Source organism: Gavia stellata, chromosome 8 (genome assembly GCF_030936135.1).
Source record: "Gavia stellata isolate bGavSte3 chromosome 8, bGavSte3.hap2, whole genome shotgun sequence".
NCBI classification, from domain to species: Eukaryota; Metazoa; Chordata; class Aves; order Gaviiformes; family Gaviidae; genus Gavia; species Gavia stellata.
Window position 1 is genome coordinate 13,657,050 of NC_082601.1, and position 15,058 is coordinate 13,672,107.

At 43.7% G+C, this 15,058-nt stretch overlaps 1 protein-coding gene across 1 annotated transcript in view; it reads right to left on the reverse strand.

Moving 5' to 3' along the window:
* SLC15A2 (solute carrier family 15 member 2) overlaps positions 1-12,840 on the reverse strand; it is a 39,005-nt gene extending 26,165 nt beyond the window's left edge. Inside the window, exons 1-6 of the mRNA XM_059820401.1 lie at positions 12,709-12,840; positions 9,294-9,381; positions 8,529-8,670; positions 6,632-6,724; positions 5,417-5,516; positions 226-316 (exon numbers count right to left, since the gene is read on the reverse strand). Coding sequence (XP_059676384.1) covers positions 226-316; positions 5,417-5,516; positions 6,632-6,724; positions 8,529-8,670; positions 9,294-9,381; positions 12,709-12,840 — 646 coding nt within the window. The remainder of the gene's footprint in view (positions 1-225; positions 317-5,416; positions 5,517-6,631; positions 6,725-8,528; positions 8,671-9,293; positions 9,382-12,708) is intronic.
* Positions 12,841-15,058: the final 2,218 nt, after the last annotated feature.

The window sequence follows — 15,058 nt, forward strand, 5'->3', positions numbered from 1 at the left end:
GCTGGCTTTCAAATACAACCAGGAATATAGTTTCTGTGACTTGTCTGCTAGTAATATAAATCTGTTACACTGCTATGGCAGGATTAACAAGGCGTAAATGCAATACACTGGACACTCCACAGATAATGTAATTTCTGCCATTCAGCTGTCGTAAGAGCCTAACTTTGCGCAGCAGAGTAGGCAGAGGGCAGCTAATTTATTGTCTTATTCTAAATCAACACTGACCTCTTAATACAGGAGTTACAAACGTGGAGATCAAACTTCCAGCATTAATGGACAAATAGAAGATGGAAAAAAACTTGCTTCTCTCCGAGGTCTAAAACAAGAGAAGACAATATCAATGTCACGGCTAACGCACAGCATTGGGCTTGCAAATTGAACACTATCAATTCTCTTGTTAAGAAGGCTGGGTAAATATTGACATGTAGCGCATAAAATGTTAAGCAAACAAGTTTGCGTTCAGGTGATGGTAAATGCTCACACAAATCAGCTCATATTACTTGAGAAGTACTTTGGGGCTTTTTGACATTTCAGAGGAAAAGTCACTGCTTTGAGAGTGTTGCAAGACTGGAAGGAGAGGAGAGCATTTACTTATTCAGAACAAGTAGCATGATTCAGATCCTCTGTCACCTAATTCAATCCAATTTGGCATGGTTTGACAAGCTCATCATTTCTTCCCATGTCTGAGCTTTTCTTTTTTTTTCCTTCTCCTTCCTCTGCTGTGTAGAAATAGAAAAAGAAACCTGTGTATTTTGAGGAGCTGGTAATGACAGCATAGATGACAGAGTGTCAGCAAATGAGAGGTATCCATCAGACAGGAGATTACCAAGCTGAGGCCAGTCAACCTCAAACTAATAAGGTAAATTAAATCCATGGGAACAAATTCAAGAGCCTGATGGAGGGATGAACTCTAAGAAAAAGAGTTCAGAATTAAACTGATGTTGTAACATATTATAGTTCATACAGTCAAAGGATTCCGTTGATCATCTTTCTTCCTGCATAATTAATACTTTGGAAGGAATCAAGAACTTGATGCAGTGTGCCCAGGTGGCCAAGGCGGCCAACAGCATCCTGGCCTGTATCAGAAACAGTGTGGCCAGCGGGAGTAGGGAAGTGATCGTGCCCCTGTACTCGGCACTGGTGAGGCCACACATCGAATACTGTGTTCAGTTTTGGTCCCCTCACTACAAGAAGGACATTGAGGTGCTGGAGCATGTCCAGAGAAGGGCGACAAAGCTGGTGAGGGGTCTGGAGCACAAGTCTTATGAGGAGCAGCTGAGGGAACTGGGGTTGTTCAGTCTGGAGAAGAGGAGGCTGAGGGGAGACCTTATCACTCTCTACAATTACCTGAAAGAGGGTTGCAGGGAGGTGGGTGTTGGTCTCTTCTCCCAAGTGACTAGAGACAGGACAAGAGGAAACGGCCTCAAGTTGCGCCAGGGGAGGTTCAGACTGGATATTAGGAAAAATTTCTTTACTGAGAGAGTGGCGAAACACTGGAACAGGCTGTCCAGGGAGGTGGTGGAGTCACCCTCATTGGAGCTGTTGAAGGAATGTGTGGACGTGGCATTGTGGGACATGGTTTAACAGGCATGGTGGTGTTAGTTGATGGTTGGACTTGGTGATCTTACAGGTCCTTTTCCAACCTTAATAATTCTGTGATTCTGTGACAGGGGATTAGGGCAAGGAAGGTGGGCAGGTGGGAGGGCTTTTCTTTATGTCCCCTCGTGAAGCGGGTACTGGGAAGGTGAGGGCGAGAGCCCCATTGCCTCCTGCTGCCACTCACCAAGGAGGAGTCTGGAGGTCCCCTCACTTGGATTAAGGGCTTTTTGCCTTGCTCCAGTACAAAGAAGATGAAGATGGAGACCCTATCAACTTGAGCTTTTGGCTCTTCCACAATTTTATTTCCTAGCATGTCCCAGACAATCTAATCCATACTTTACTTGTAAATTATTTATCCTGGATTAAAGGGTTCATAAGCCTTATAACAGTCATCTCTATGGCATGTTCCCATGGTTAACAGCATACAGCACTGGGTCTTACTATCTCTTATACTCCATTTCTGTCCTTACCAGTGTTTTTGATTACCTGGAACTTTCCTTTCTACTGCTAAGCTAGTAAAAATGTGTTTTCTTCTTCATTCTACCTTTGTAACTGGTTATTTGTCATCTTAAGGAAATCTAGAGAAACAAGAAGCCTCAGCAATCTCTCCTGCTCCCAGACTAGCCCTGCCATGTCTTTACATGGGTGGTACAGTAGAGTCCTCACAGTCCTGCCCTCTTCTAGTCAAATTCTCATGCCATATATCTCTAACCCTTCGTATCTGAGCAACTCAGAATTTCTGAGAGCTGAGAAAAACCTCAAGCATGCAGCTCTCGACATGATAAAGTCTAGAGCAACAATTACCAAAAAAATGGGCTGGTAAGAGAAGAGGGTAGTGATGCATAAAGAATTTGGAGCATCTTACTTCACAGGTTTTCAGATTTCAGTGTGGGAAAAAAAAAATGGTCAGAAAAAAGGAGAAGTGAGTACAAAAATAATGACCCAGTAGCTTGCAAATTACACTAATTGGAAAAAATAATTCCCTATTTTCTTCAACTTTGGAGCAGATGTAAATTATCAACATGATTTGGATTAGCTAATTTGAGAAAAGGTACCGTACATGATAATCCTGATCTCTTTGGCAACCAGAAAATAAAGAAACAAAGAGAAAGCTATTTAGTACCTTAAACACCATATCACACTGTTTGAAAGCAGCTTTGGTCTTTAATATGCACAGCAGCCTTCACATTCATATAACATATTGTAAATATAATTTTGTTCAGGCATTTTTAGCTTGGACTCTTAATCCCATAGACAAAGACACTTGGAAATCTTCTGCAGATAAATCTGCTTTCCCTTTCTGACGTCCTGCTGAATCAGACTCCATCACTGTTTCTAGTAGTACTGTTCTCAAAGTGGCAGATCCAAGACTATTACAGTCATGAAGTACTTAAAAGAAAACCAGACCGATGGTGTGCATTTACTTCAAAATATAAATTTGTCTCTACATGCGAATAGCCGGGGCAATTTATTTATTCATTTTATATACAGAACTACCACATGCCTAGTTTCCAGATGGAACAACTAAACCTGTGCACTTAAGGGCTCAGCTTATTGGTGTCCTGAAAACTAAGGGGGAATCAAATGCTTCATTTTGGGGGGAATTTTCAAAACTTATTTCATCCTACCTAGAGTGGAAAATGAAAAACACACTAAGTCCCTCAAACACCACTACAGAGGGGAGAAATATTCTGGTTGGCCCCAAACCTTTCATTCCTTACAAAATCAAAACTCCTCATTCCAATTTTGATGACTTAAATTTCCTATCACATAGCATAAACCCCTTTTTTCTTCTGAAAGGCCAAATCATTTCAAAATGGTAAAATACAAAACTTTCTATTCTGAAAAGAATGAATAGAGCAGAACACATTGCCCTTATCACAAGGCTTGTTATAGTTTTCTTTCTCTAAATTAGTTTTTCTTGAAGGCAACACACAGATGAATATTTGAGCCTTAGTACTTGATAAATTTGCCAGAGAGGTGTAGTCTGAATGCTGGAGAATGGACACAGGCCCACGCAATCACAGGCAATTCAAGTTTTTCTCTGCAACTCAATTGCGGTTGTAAGTTTGGGATAATAATATGTATATGCCTGACTGGGGTGCTGAGATTCATTAGCTGAAGTCTATAAAACACTCTGAAGATAAGTGGTACATATTATCATACTGTAATTAGGTGGTAATTGAAAGATGCTGGATAAACATTATTAATCATTAATATTCATAGAAGTAGCACTTCCAAAAACACTGCCGTAACACCTGTTAGAATCCTTTTGGGACAACTATTGGCACTGCAAGCTGGGATGCCCACACGCTAGTATGCACGCGGAGTATTCCCAGAGCACGTGTGCTGTACTACCAGCCTGCTTTTGGTCAGACTTGTGCCAGCTGGGGAGGCTGGTGACCACCAGATGATTGCTGCTCCCTCTTCTGCAACATCCACTAAAGCACTGGGTCCAACTGACAGCACAGGATGGACATGTCTGCATGGATCTGCTTTGAACAAGTGACCATGAAACATCCTGTGTTTTGTTACTCCTTAGTAACCATAAGCTTCATCACTTCAACATCACACAGTTCACATGTAAAAGCACAAGTCTTCCCAAAATTTTAAAATAAACATTCTAGTCTATATTATTCATTCATTAAATGCTGCCTACATTCTGGGGCATTGCAAAAGACAAAGAGCAAACTGCCCTACGGGGCTCCCATCCCTTGTCCAAGGCCAAGGGGCCATCGCTCGTCCAATTTTACCAGTGCCTTTCCTGACAGACCATTAGTCTAATGTCCTTCCTCAATGCCTCCATTGATGGAAATTTCCATCTCCCAAAGGTCCTAACCTTTTCTAGTACTTCTCTAGATCTATTTCAGGAATTTTTTCTTTCCTACTGTCAGTCCTAAATAATCCTCCTTGAATTTAAACTTACTTATCATAGACCAAACATTTATTTTCCTTCTTGTAGCAGTGGCCTTCTACACCTTTGAGGACTTATGTCATGCACAGAGGTTGCTGATTTGAATACTGTAATTGAGAAAAACAATTTTTTTATTTGTGTGTTAGGTCAACATAAATTTAAGTGTTTAATTTCAGGTCCATTCGAAAATTATGCATTTTGCCTGAGGATTAGTACTTCCTGACCCGCTTCACTTCTTTAAGCACTACCTTATCCCTGGTTGAGCCACTGTTCTGCATAAAGGGAGTTTGAGATTAGTGCAGGAGAGGGGCTGAGCACTTAATTCACAGGATGCAGAGCACAAACAGAGCTAAAAAGAAATATTTTCACAACTCTTCAGAACTTTCCATGCTGGAATACCTAGAAAACATTCTGGGTAGATTTGGTACCAGCACTACTTTCAAAAGACTGGAATTTCCTGCAGTTCTTTCTCAACATCTAACACACAGACTATGAGTGATTTGAAGAAAAATTCCCAAGGAAGCATAGGCTGGTGATACAATTTTCTCTTTCATTTGCTGTATTCTATTGCAGTGCATTATAATCATCCCTGTTAAGCTCATTCAGAAATGGCTACAGTTCCATGATACAGGATTTTTCCAACTGCTCTGACATCCAATTAACATTTAGATGAACTGATGCAATTATGACCTATCCTTCCCAATATCAGTCCTGTTCTGCTGTCATTTTCCTTTCCTGAAGCATCCAGATTGTCTCAAGTCTTATGCAAACCATCCTGCCTCACATCTTACTACACCTTTTCCTAGCAAACTGGCTCTTATTTTAGTACAACAGGTTTTGATCACAAACATCCTCATAAAGTAAGCAGACACTGCAGATTTTAGGAAAGAAAAGAAATCTTACATGTTCCTCTTCAAACTGGTCCCCACCAAATGCAGAGACACAGGGCTTGATACCTCCCGTTCCAAGGGCGATCAAAAACAGACCAACCATAGACAGGATCCTTCATGCAAGAACAAAAATATCACCATTGCAGAACCTTTCCAGTGCTTATGAGAGCATTTTAGTGTCACCCAACCATGATTCCTCTGGTATCATTGTCTTTTGCACATGGGTAATGATCATGAGCCAGCTAAGTGTGAAAAACAAATTAATTATCCTCTTTTCTGCATTCAGTACCAGTCCATTAACCGAACTGTTTTTGTCAGTTTCTTGCTGTTCTGAGGCCCAATGGACATCCTAGAGATCAAAGAATCCATGGGATTATTTTTCACTCATATGAGAACAAAAGATTGCTGAGATCAACTGAGAAACAGAAAAGGAAAAAAAAAAAGAAAAAAAAAAGAAAAAAAGCCTTTTCCTGTAGCCTTCCAGCCTGGGTAAGTGCAGACAAACTGTTTGAATTAGGCTCATTCTTGGGTGCTTTCTACTTGCCAGTGCTCCTCAAAATACCATTGTTGGCCCGACAGATTATGTCTATAGGGAACATGAGTGTCAGGACCGGCCAGGTCTGGGGCAAAAGGAAACTGTTCTGTAAATGAGATGTGCTCCCGCTTGCACATGCGTATTTTTAGATCTGTGACCACCTAGGCAAAAACAGTTTCATGGTTTCAGAGACACCAACTGAGGAACTACCCTGACAAGCCTATCAGTTCAGAATCTATAGGGCAAGAAGGGTTGTACCCTATGGAAGAGACAGACCCTTCCTCTGTCACACCAGAAAATGTATCTTTGGTTTTGTGTTCCCATGCACACAGGGGAACCTTGCTAAGCTGGGCAGCTATGCTGATGAGGAAATGAGGGAGGAATGAGCCTGGTGCAGGCAGCTGGATGGAGGAGACCAAACTCCAGCATCATGGTACAGCAGAGAGAGGTGATCAGAGGGCCCTATCTCAAAGGGCTTAGGGTCTCTGTGGTGGTTTCCAACTCCTTCTGGTGCATTCACACACTAGATGCACCCTTCTGTTCTTACTCAGATATCCCAAACCCTTCCCTGATAACAGCAACCCATGCAGACCCCAAATTGCTGGCCTGATGGAGGTGAAACAAATGACAGTCCTGGGTAAACCAAGTATCATCACAACCTACTACAGCATTGCGGCTTCAACAGCTACTTACACATGAACTGCCTGGTTGCCTAGGGATGGAATTGCACCGACTGACTTTATCAGATGGCCAACCACATACACAATGGAGAGGTAGATGATCGTCCTGTGAGGAAAGCAAACAGCAGTGACTGAAGGTGCTGAGTGATGTACGATCCAAAAGCAGAGTGTGCCTGTGCTTCCTGATATGGCAAGCCTACTTGGCAGACACACAAGGAATTTGTTTATACCACTGGTATAGCAGGCAGCTATAACTCTTTTGTATCAACACTGAGTGCACTGGAAGAAAGAGATAGGTAAGTGGGTTCAGATTAAGGAAGGATAGCCCTTGCTTTCTTTGCAGAGGTTGTTGAGCAGAATAAACTAGAAGTGTTACAGTCTCATCATGCATGGAAGGCTGCAAATAGAAGAGTACTGTTCAGGTCCAACTCAGTTTCCATTGTAGCATGCACTTAATTGAATCCCTTGACTGGAAGGCATCTATAAGGACTGTTGGCCACATTCAACCCACCTAACACATCCGAATCATAAGCATGGTTTCCCCATTACAAGTCTGGTTTAGATCTCAAGTACCTTTGAAGGACTGAGCTCATCTATCTGCCTCCCATGTCTTCATGAGGGAGAAGAAGAAATCTGACTAGGAGGATCAGGCTCTTGAGTGTATTCCATTCCTTCATCACCTTCAGGATTAAAGGATGTCTATGTATTTATGTGCAGATAACACACACAGAGGGAACAGAAGGACTTGTTAGGACAGAGGCACTAGAAAAAGACCTATGAGCTTTGAGCATGGAAGTGATCCTTGACTTTTCCAAACCCTGGTTGCCACAGCTAATTTAGAGCCACATCAGATCATTCCTAAAAGCCCCTCTAATCTGCCCTTGGTATTGGCCAAGGTCCAGCTACTACAGCAAAAGCCACCTCCCATTAAGTCATAGGGATTACTCCAAGGAAAGTCTCCTACCTAATGCACAAAAGTCTGCATAAGGATTTGCCTTCTCACAACATCATGCTGCAAGATAGATATCCTCAAATACCAATGAACATTGCTAGGTGACCTTAAATAATGAAGTTAATAAACCCCTGCTGTTATTTTTTTCATTGAAAGAGGCAAGAGAATGACTAAAATTGAGCACAAAGCAAAAAGGGCATTGGTAACTCCTCAAGAACTTTCTGCTGGAAAGTCATATGGCAGCTGTTCTTTTCCTGTTGAGAGACTTCTGCCAGATGTGCTTAGTCCTAGAGAGAAGGGTTCAGCTGCACTTCATCACTCTGACAGCCAAGACTCCTCAGACAATGAACAAACAGTGACAAGCAAAGAAAGTCTTATATCCAGCTGCTCACCACCACCCTAGGGCAGATGATGGCCCCACAACTTATCAGTGTAAGGGAAGATTGCCTAACTTATTGAGGCAGAGTTTACCTGGTAATGTGCTGAGGGAGATGATTTGAGTGAACCCAGGTTTCTCTGGCATAAAAATGGGTGTGCTCACACATTCCCTACACTGTGAAAGCATAAGTAAGCATAGTATAATGAGTGACATTTCACCTGAAACTGTGAGATCTAGAAGATGACACCGTTTCCTCACCATCTTTGAATCCTTCTCAGAAGCAGGTCTTGGCAAGCTGAGGGTTAATCACCTCAGCTTCCTCAATGGAGGAAAAGTGTGCTTGTGACATTTAATTTGTTCCAACTTTGTTGCCTATTGGCCCTTGGGTGAAAGAGGAGCACAGAACAGCATGAGCAAACAGATCAGCTGTTCATCCACTAACAGAGTGAAGCTGACCTTCACAACGTGTCTTTGCTGCACTGAGCTAGCTCAAAACTGGGAGCACACACAGCACTGCCCTGGCACAGGCTGCATGGCGTAGATGTATGCCGTCTGAATTAGAGAGATGTCTTCACTTACTTGTATTTCCCCAGCCATGAGTCTGCCATAATGGCTCCAATGACAGGCGTGAAATAACAGAGCGCAGAAAAGGCATGGTACACAGCAGTGGAGAGATTCTCATCCCAGTGGAAGAAGCTTAAGAAATATAGCGTCAGGACAGCTAAAAGGAAACAAGCAAATCACATCAGATAATTAATGTGTATTTCTGCAGGTAAGCAGGAAACTACATCACTGTGGCAAGAAAACTGCTGATTTGTCTAGCAGCTATGAGAACTGTTGTAGAAAGATCTGTGCTTTCAGACACATTCCTCATAATCCCTGACACAGGAAAAGCTAAAATGAGATATATGAGTATCAGGCATTCTTTGCTCATAAACATTTGTGTTTAGCTGGAAAATATATTTTCTAGCTGATGTTACCATAACCTGTAGTTCTGTTTATGCACATTTTCTATTCGCAAATTAGGTGCCTGTATGATTCAATTCCCAAATATGCTGATTGCACACAACTCTGAAAGGTGTCACACACTGGAAAACCAGGTTTGAGACAGAGAATCACATAAAAATTTAGACTGGAAGGTACATTTGGAACTCTCTAGTCCCAACTTCTGCTTAGACCAGGTGTAGCATCAGTGTTAGGGCACACTGTTCATACCTGCATCCCAAAATACTAATTTACTTTGAAAAACAGCTGAGACCACACACAGCACAGCCCTGGAACACCAGGCCGGTGTGTATAGAAACCCAAGGATGGAAAGTTGCTTCGCAGACACAGGCCACGTACCTCTCATGCCATAGTAGGAGAAGCGCTCGCAGAACTCGTTCACCACAATGAAGGCAATGCTTAGGGGGTAGTTGGAGCCACAGAGTTTCTGCAGGAGACAAATGAGAATGTATCAGCTCTGTGAAAGCCTTCACCTCAGCAACATATCCCCACAGTGTCTGGGTGGTGGAGAGGAGTCTAGTCCAAAAGCTAGGTGCCTGCTGCTGCCTGATTGGCCTGTGGGTTTGACTCAAAGGAGGGAGGGGACCCCACACCTATCTTGCTTTGTTTAAGGCTCCCCAGTGAATCAGCCTGGCTGACATGGGCCCAGTAAGAACCTCCACTGGGATTCGTGGGCTGTCAGCAGCCCACCGTACTTGTAGCTCCAGCGACGAGTGGAAGGGTCCTACTGCCTCTCCCCTGCAATACAAAAACCCGCTGAGATGCAAAAACACCTTCGGATACCTTTTTTCCTACACTTCACATAAAGCTACTGTCCCAAAACTGCTCCCTCTCCTAGTACCAGACCTTGCCTCAACAGCTGGTAGACCCCAGGGAGCTGCTGTCTGCTTCCGTGTGAAGCTGCTCCCTCCCATGCAACAACTGCCCTCAATCTCTGCACCTCAGTTGCACAGAACTGTGCCACTGCGTTCACTGAAGCAGAGCATCAGCCCCGTGTCCAGCACTCCCTCAGGCATGGCATCCATTTCGTATTCCAAGAATGCTGGCATAGTATGGATAATTCAATTTATTAACCAAAACTAAACAAAACAGAGATGGGACTATCAAACCTGTCCGAGCGTGGCCACTCCTTCACTGAATCTGACTTTACTCCAGCTAAAATCAGCAGTTTCCAAGTGAAACACAAGGCATTTAAACAGATGAGTATTGGCACGACCTTGCATGGGCCCCCGTCCCTCTTGCTACCCCACTGCGGTCAAAGCTAAGCAGCTTCCAGCTGCTTAGCTACACTGCCTCGCAACAGGGAAAGCAGGTTTTCACAGCACTGCCCAGCCTCTGCCAATTAGTGGGAGAGAGGGGCTGGCCATGCACTCGGTGAGGGATGGGGGGAGCGTGATATTAACAACTGCATTTGTATTTATGGTTTTAAACAGCCATGCTATGGGCCAGGAAAGTGAGATGAGCTCTTCACATGCATTTCTGTGCCTCATGTCGGAAATAACGAATTCCTGTATTTCTTGCCAGAGTCCCAAATGCAAATACAGATACAAAAATAGATGTGTTTATTCGAGTTTATTTTGCCACCAAGAGACCTGAGCTTATTTTGATTCCCAAAGCAATGGCATCAAGTTTAGAAGAGCCTAGCTTAATGATGCTGTCTTGCTCAACATTATACAAGAGCAACAAGAGAGAGGCTGTCTGAAAAAACCAAACCAAAACAAAAAATGCTTTCCAATACTTAACCCAGCATCTCTAAAGACAAATATTATTGTCCTTTTTTACATATATTTTTCCTTCGCTATTTATGGATTGCCTTTTTATTAAGAAACCCTTGGCCTCTTTGCTTTACTAGAGTAAATATGTAATTATCGATTTCATTTATTATTTACTCTGAACCCCTCGTGCTCAGCATATGGCTTGTAAGGCAGAGTGGGATCCCTTGGAAACCACACTGGGGTCTCCTGCTTTTAGATGAGCCTAAAAACAGCAGCATATATAAGCTGTAAATGCACAAACATATAGACATATGCACACACAGAATACCTTTCTCCACCAATTTTTTCATAATAAAGAAGAAAAACTATGAGAGACAAATTATGTTTCCTGTGGATGCTTGGAGGCATTTTCTGAACTTGGAAGTAAAATTGTATAACAGAGATATTTTTCTTCTCTTTCACAGACCTCGCTATCAGCACTCATGAGATTTTAAAAACATTTGATGGAGATGCAGAGCGTGACTGTTCAAACCCAGGTGGCCAGGTGTAGGAAACCCTGCTGCCTGAACTCACTCCTCCGCACCTGAAGCACAAGCTCTGCTGGATTTAGTTGCAGAGATTTAAAGTATCACGTGCCATGCTGCAACCTGCAGTGGCAGAAAAGCTGGCAGTGACCCATTTCAGCCACTCCGGCTCCGGGACGAGCTCCTCTTACAGATGAGCAGGGACCAGGAGAGCCAGAGACACTGACTTCCCAGCTAAACCTCCCCAAGCACCTGAGCCAGGACCCTGAGAAAGTGCTTACAAACACAGAGCAACAACTTACAAGCAGGGGTATTTCCATCTGGCTGGTATGTCACGAGATGGCATCGGCATCATCCAGAAACCCTCATGTATTCTCTCCACTGAATCACTGACCTGCCTGTGGCCTGCCTGGACATCCAAAAGTGGGCAGCTTTCATCCATGTGGAGAGCAAGATGCAGTTTGCTCGCTTTCGTGGAGGAGGACCTTGCTCAGCAGAGAGCCCCAGCAAAAGCAAAGAGGCTAAGACTGGATTCATGAGCGCACAGTCTGTCTGCTGTGCTTAGCTACTACTGTAAGCCTAGGATCTGCAGGATTATGGAGCTCTTGAAAATACTGTGGAAGTGGAGAGTCTGTGTCTTTGGAAAAAAGAAAAGTCTTTTAAAGTGCCAGCTACAGGAGATGTTTGTTTTCACCTCTCCTTCTTGCTGACTAGCTGCAAAATGGGACTAAGATTAATATGTCACAGGAGCTCTGGTTATCCAATAATTAATGTCTGCACAGTACTTAAAATTGCTAGTTAAATAATTGGCTTGCTAATGACACAACTGACTTCAGGCTTTAAAAGCAAGTATTTACCATACTGTCCTGCAAGTCAAAGCAGGTGCAATATAAGCCCTGTTCTCCCCAGTCAATATAGCATACAGTTTTTAGGGGTCAAGCACTCAACAAGAATTAGCTGAAAACTGCACAAACTTCAAAGCTGCAATGCAAGCAAATATTCAGCTGAATCTGGCTCTAAATTAGGTCCAAAGGTGTAAACCTGAGGCTCTGTCACTACAGTTGAGCTCTGTAACACACATCAGCGGCCTGTGCTCAATCACTGTCCTTCCTTCTGCTTTGCAGCATATGGGGACCCTTCTCTGGTGGGCCTCATCATACTAAGCAAATGCACAGGTCAGCTCCCTCCCTCCCCCACACAGCATCCCCCTCCACTTCAGAAAAAGTAAGTCTTTTCCCACAAGGAAAGTAGCATTCAGAAAGAGGCAGCAATCAAAACCTTTACTCTTTTTCCCCAAAGATTTGGACATTTTTCCCTTTAAGCTGCCCTTTTTTAACTTAATCAGGTTAGTGGAGGGATTTTTGCCTTGAGTTGTTAATACTTATTTCAACCCTCTGCAAGAAAGGGTGTTTGTTTCTAGCCAGAGCACAACAGAGGAAAGAACAGAGAGATCTTGCAATGTTTAGAGCAAGCTGAGCAGAAAGCAAAGAAAAGGAAACCAGCTGTAACACTCACCGGGGATTTTTTCTGAACAGGGAAATCTCCTTTGGGGGAATCATCTCCTGCAGAAATGAAAGTGAACAAAGTTTCCTTGGATTCGTTTCTCTGAAAAGCGTTCATCTCCCCTCTCGCCTTGTCTCCCACCATGCTATGTGGCTGTGGTGAGTTGACTGGGAAGATTTCCAACCTCAGGCATAAAGTTTGATTCAGTTTGAGTTAACCCTAATTGAGCACATTTGTGCAGCCAGGGCAGAAAGGGGAGGGAGATGCTACCAGGAAAGACAACTCCAGAGTTCAAGAAGAGTCAGGGAACATAGCCTAAATCATTCACAGGTTGGGGCTGTCAGCACTTTGTGGCACAGACCTCCTATTTGCTTGGCATGCCCCCAGCTATCGTACGTGCACCAGCCCAGCACAGCACTGTATGCTGAACAGATGTGAGATGAATAAAAATCCCAGGTCCTAGATACTCCTACAGCCTGCAGATTTAGGAGCAGAGCATGCATCTCCCTGCCAATGTGGTAATGACAGGTTTATTCTGCAGGAATCTCATTCCACTGAAAAGCCACACATCCATCCCAAGTCATCACTACTAAAATGCTCATCACGCCAAACCCTTGGACACTGGATGTCACGGACACCTGCACTGTGTTAAATCATTTCTTTGCTATCCTAGGAGTGAAGTGACCCAGGGTTCATTCCTGCACCAATTCCCTGGAATGACCTTGCTTTTTCCCATGGGACACTTTAATCCAGAGGGCACAGCCAGCACTCAGGAGCAGCCCCAAACCCTGTCTCTACTTCTTTTTATCCAAAAGGCCACCTTAGGGCTCCCTACGTGACAAATGCATCCTATGCTGTGATGGGAGCCCCTGGATTCCCCGTGCAGCTATATGGGCTCAGCTCCCTGCAGGTACCCTGTTGTCCCTCCTCACCTGCCTTTCCCGCAGGAATATAGGAGTTCTTTATCAGTGCTAGTTGCAACTACAGAGCAAAATTCACAACCGTCCCATAAACCATCCTCAGTGGCTATGGCTCTGCAGCATTCTCAGTGCAGGCTTTTTTTTTTTTTCTCCTTACATTTGTCTTTTTTAAAAGGCATCTGCCTTTTTTAAAAGGCAAATGTTCAAAGAATTTTCCCAAATATTTCTCCCGTCTCTTATCAGCAAATGTACAGACCACACCCAGAAAGTGCAGTTGGTACAAGGAGTCTCCATAAACTCATCCCGAGCTCCAGTACTGAGCTGCTGCTAGTGATTGGGTACCACAGGAACTGGTTTGCAGTTGACAAACCAGGGAAGAGGCCTTTGCTTACACCACAGATCTTTGAACTGGCTTCAGTTATTGCTAACAAAATGTAGAGAACACTCTAGATAAGGGACTCAGATGTGACAGAGTGCACAGAGGAAGCATAATTACTCTCCACATTCCCACACATGCTGTGGCATTGCTTCCTCTGAAGATCCCCAGGGATCCTGTTTCATTCCTGCCAACCGGGCAGCTGAACATGACGCCCAAACTTCAGATGAGGCCAAGAAGGTCTACCCATTTCTTATTCCCTTTTTCTTCTACAGCAGTCCAAACCAACAGTTTGGTACCTCCCCTGTAATGCCAGAGACCAGCTCCTCATCTTCAGCCCTCCCCGTGATTTGCACACCCGCACGACCTTGCTTTTCACCTGGGTCACTTCTCAGGTGCCATGAACAGCCTCCAGGGAGCTAGGGTTTGTTAAGCCCATTTCATGGCCAAGAGTGACTCGGAAGCGTACCCAGCACTGAGGGCAGTGCAAGGAACAGGACTTGGGTACATTGGGCCTGTCTCCTGCACACCAGGTTAGCACGTACTCTTGTGTCCTACAAGTCTGACCCTGTGCTAGAGGCAACAGCAACATTTCTGAGCCTTCTGGTGGTATCTTTTACTGCCCCAAGTATCTCTAGACAACTCCCAATAGAAACCTGCCGTATTCTGCCATGTATAGGTGAGCAGAGCAAATGCAGCAGCAAAGTTATTAAAGGAATAATACAAAAGGAAGACAGAAAAGGTGTCACCACTTCTTGTGCAGGGCTCCCATGCTGCTGCAATGTGATGCCTTAATATTGTCAGCATCCTGCAGCTATAACTCCTGTGTGTGTACAGAACCCCATGTGTTACGTAAGCTGTGATCTTTTTATTTTTTTTTTTAATACTAGCATGAAAAAATGTATCGGTGGGATTAACATCCTACTTGTCAAATACACTGCAGAGATGTTTAGGCCATTATCTGCCAGAAGGTTTTCTGAGACAGAAAGGGAGAAAAGGAATTCAAATGTCTGGTAATAAATGGTAACTCATGGCAAACAGCAAGAACAAGTTAAAGGGAATAAAT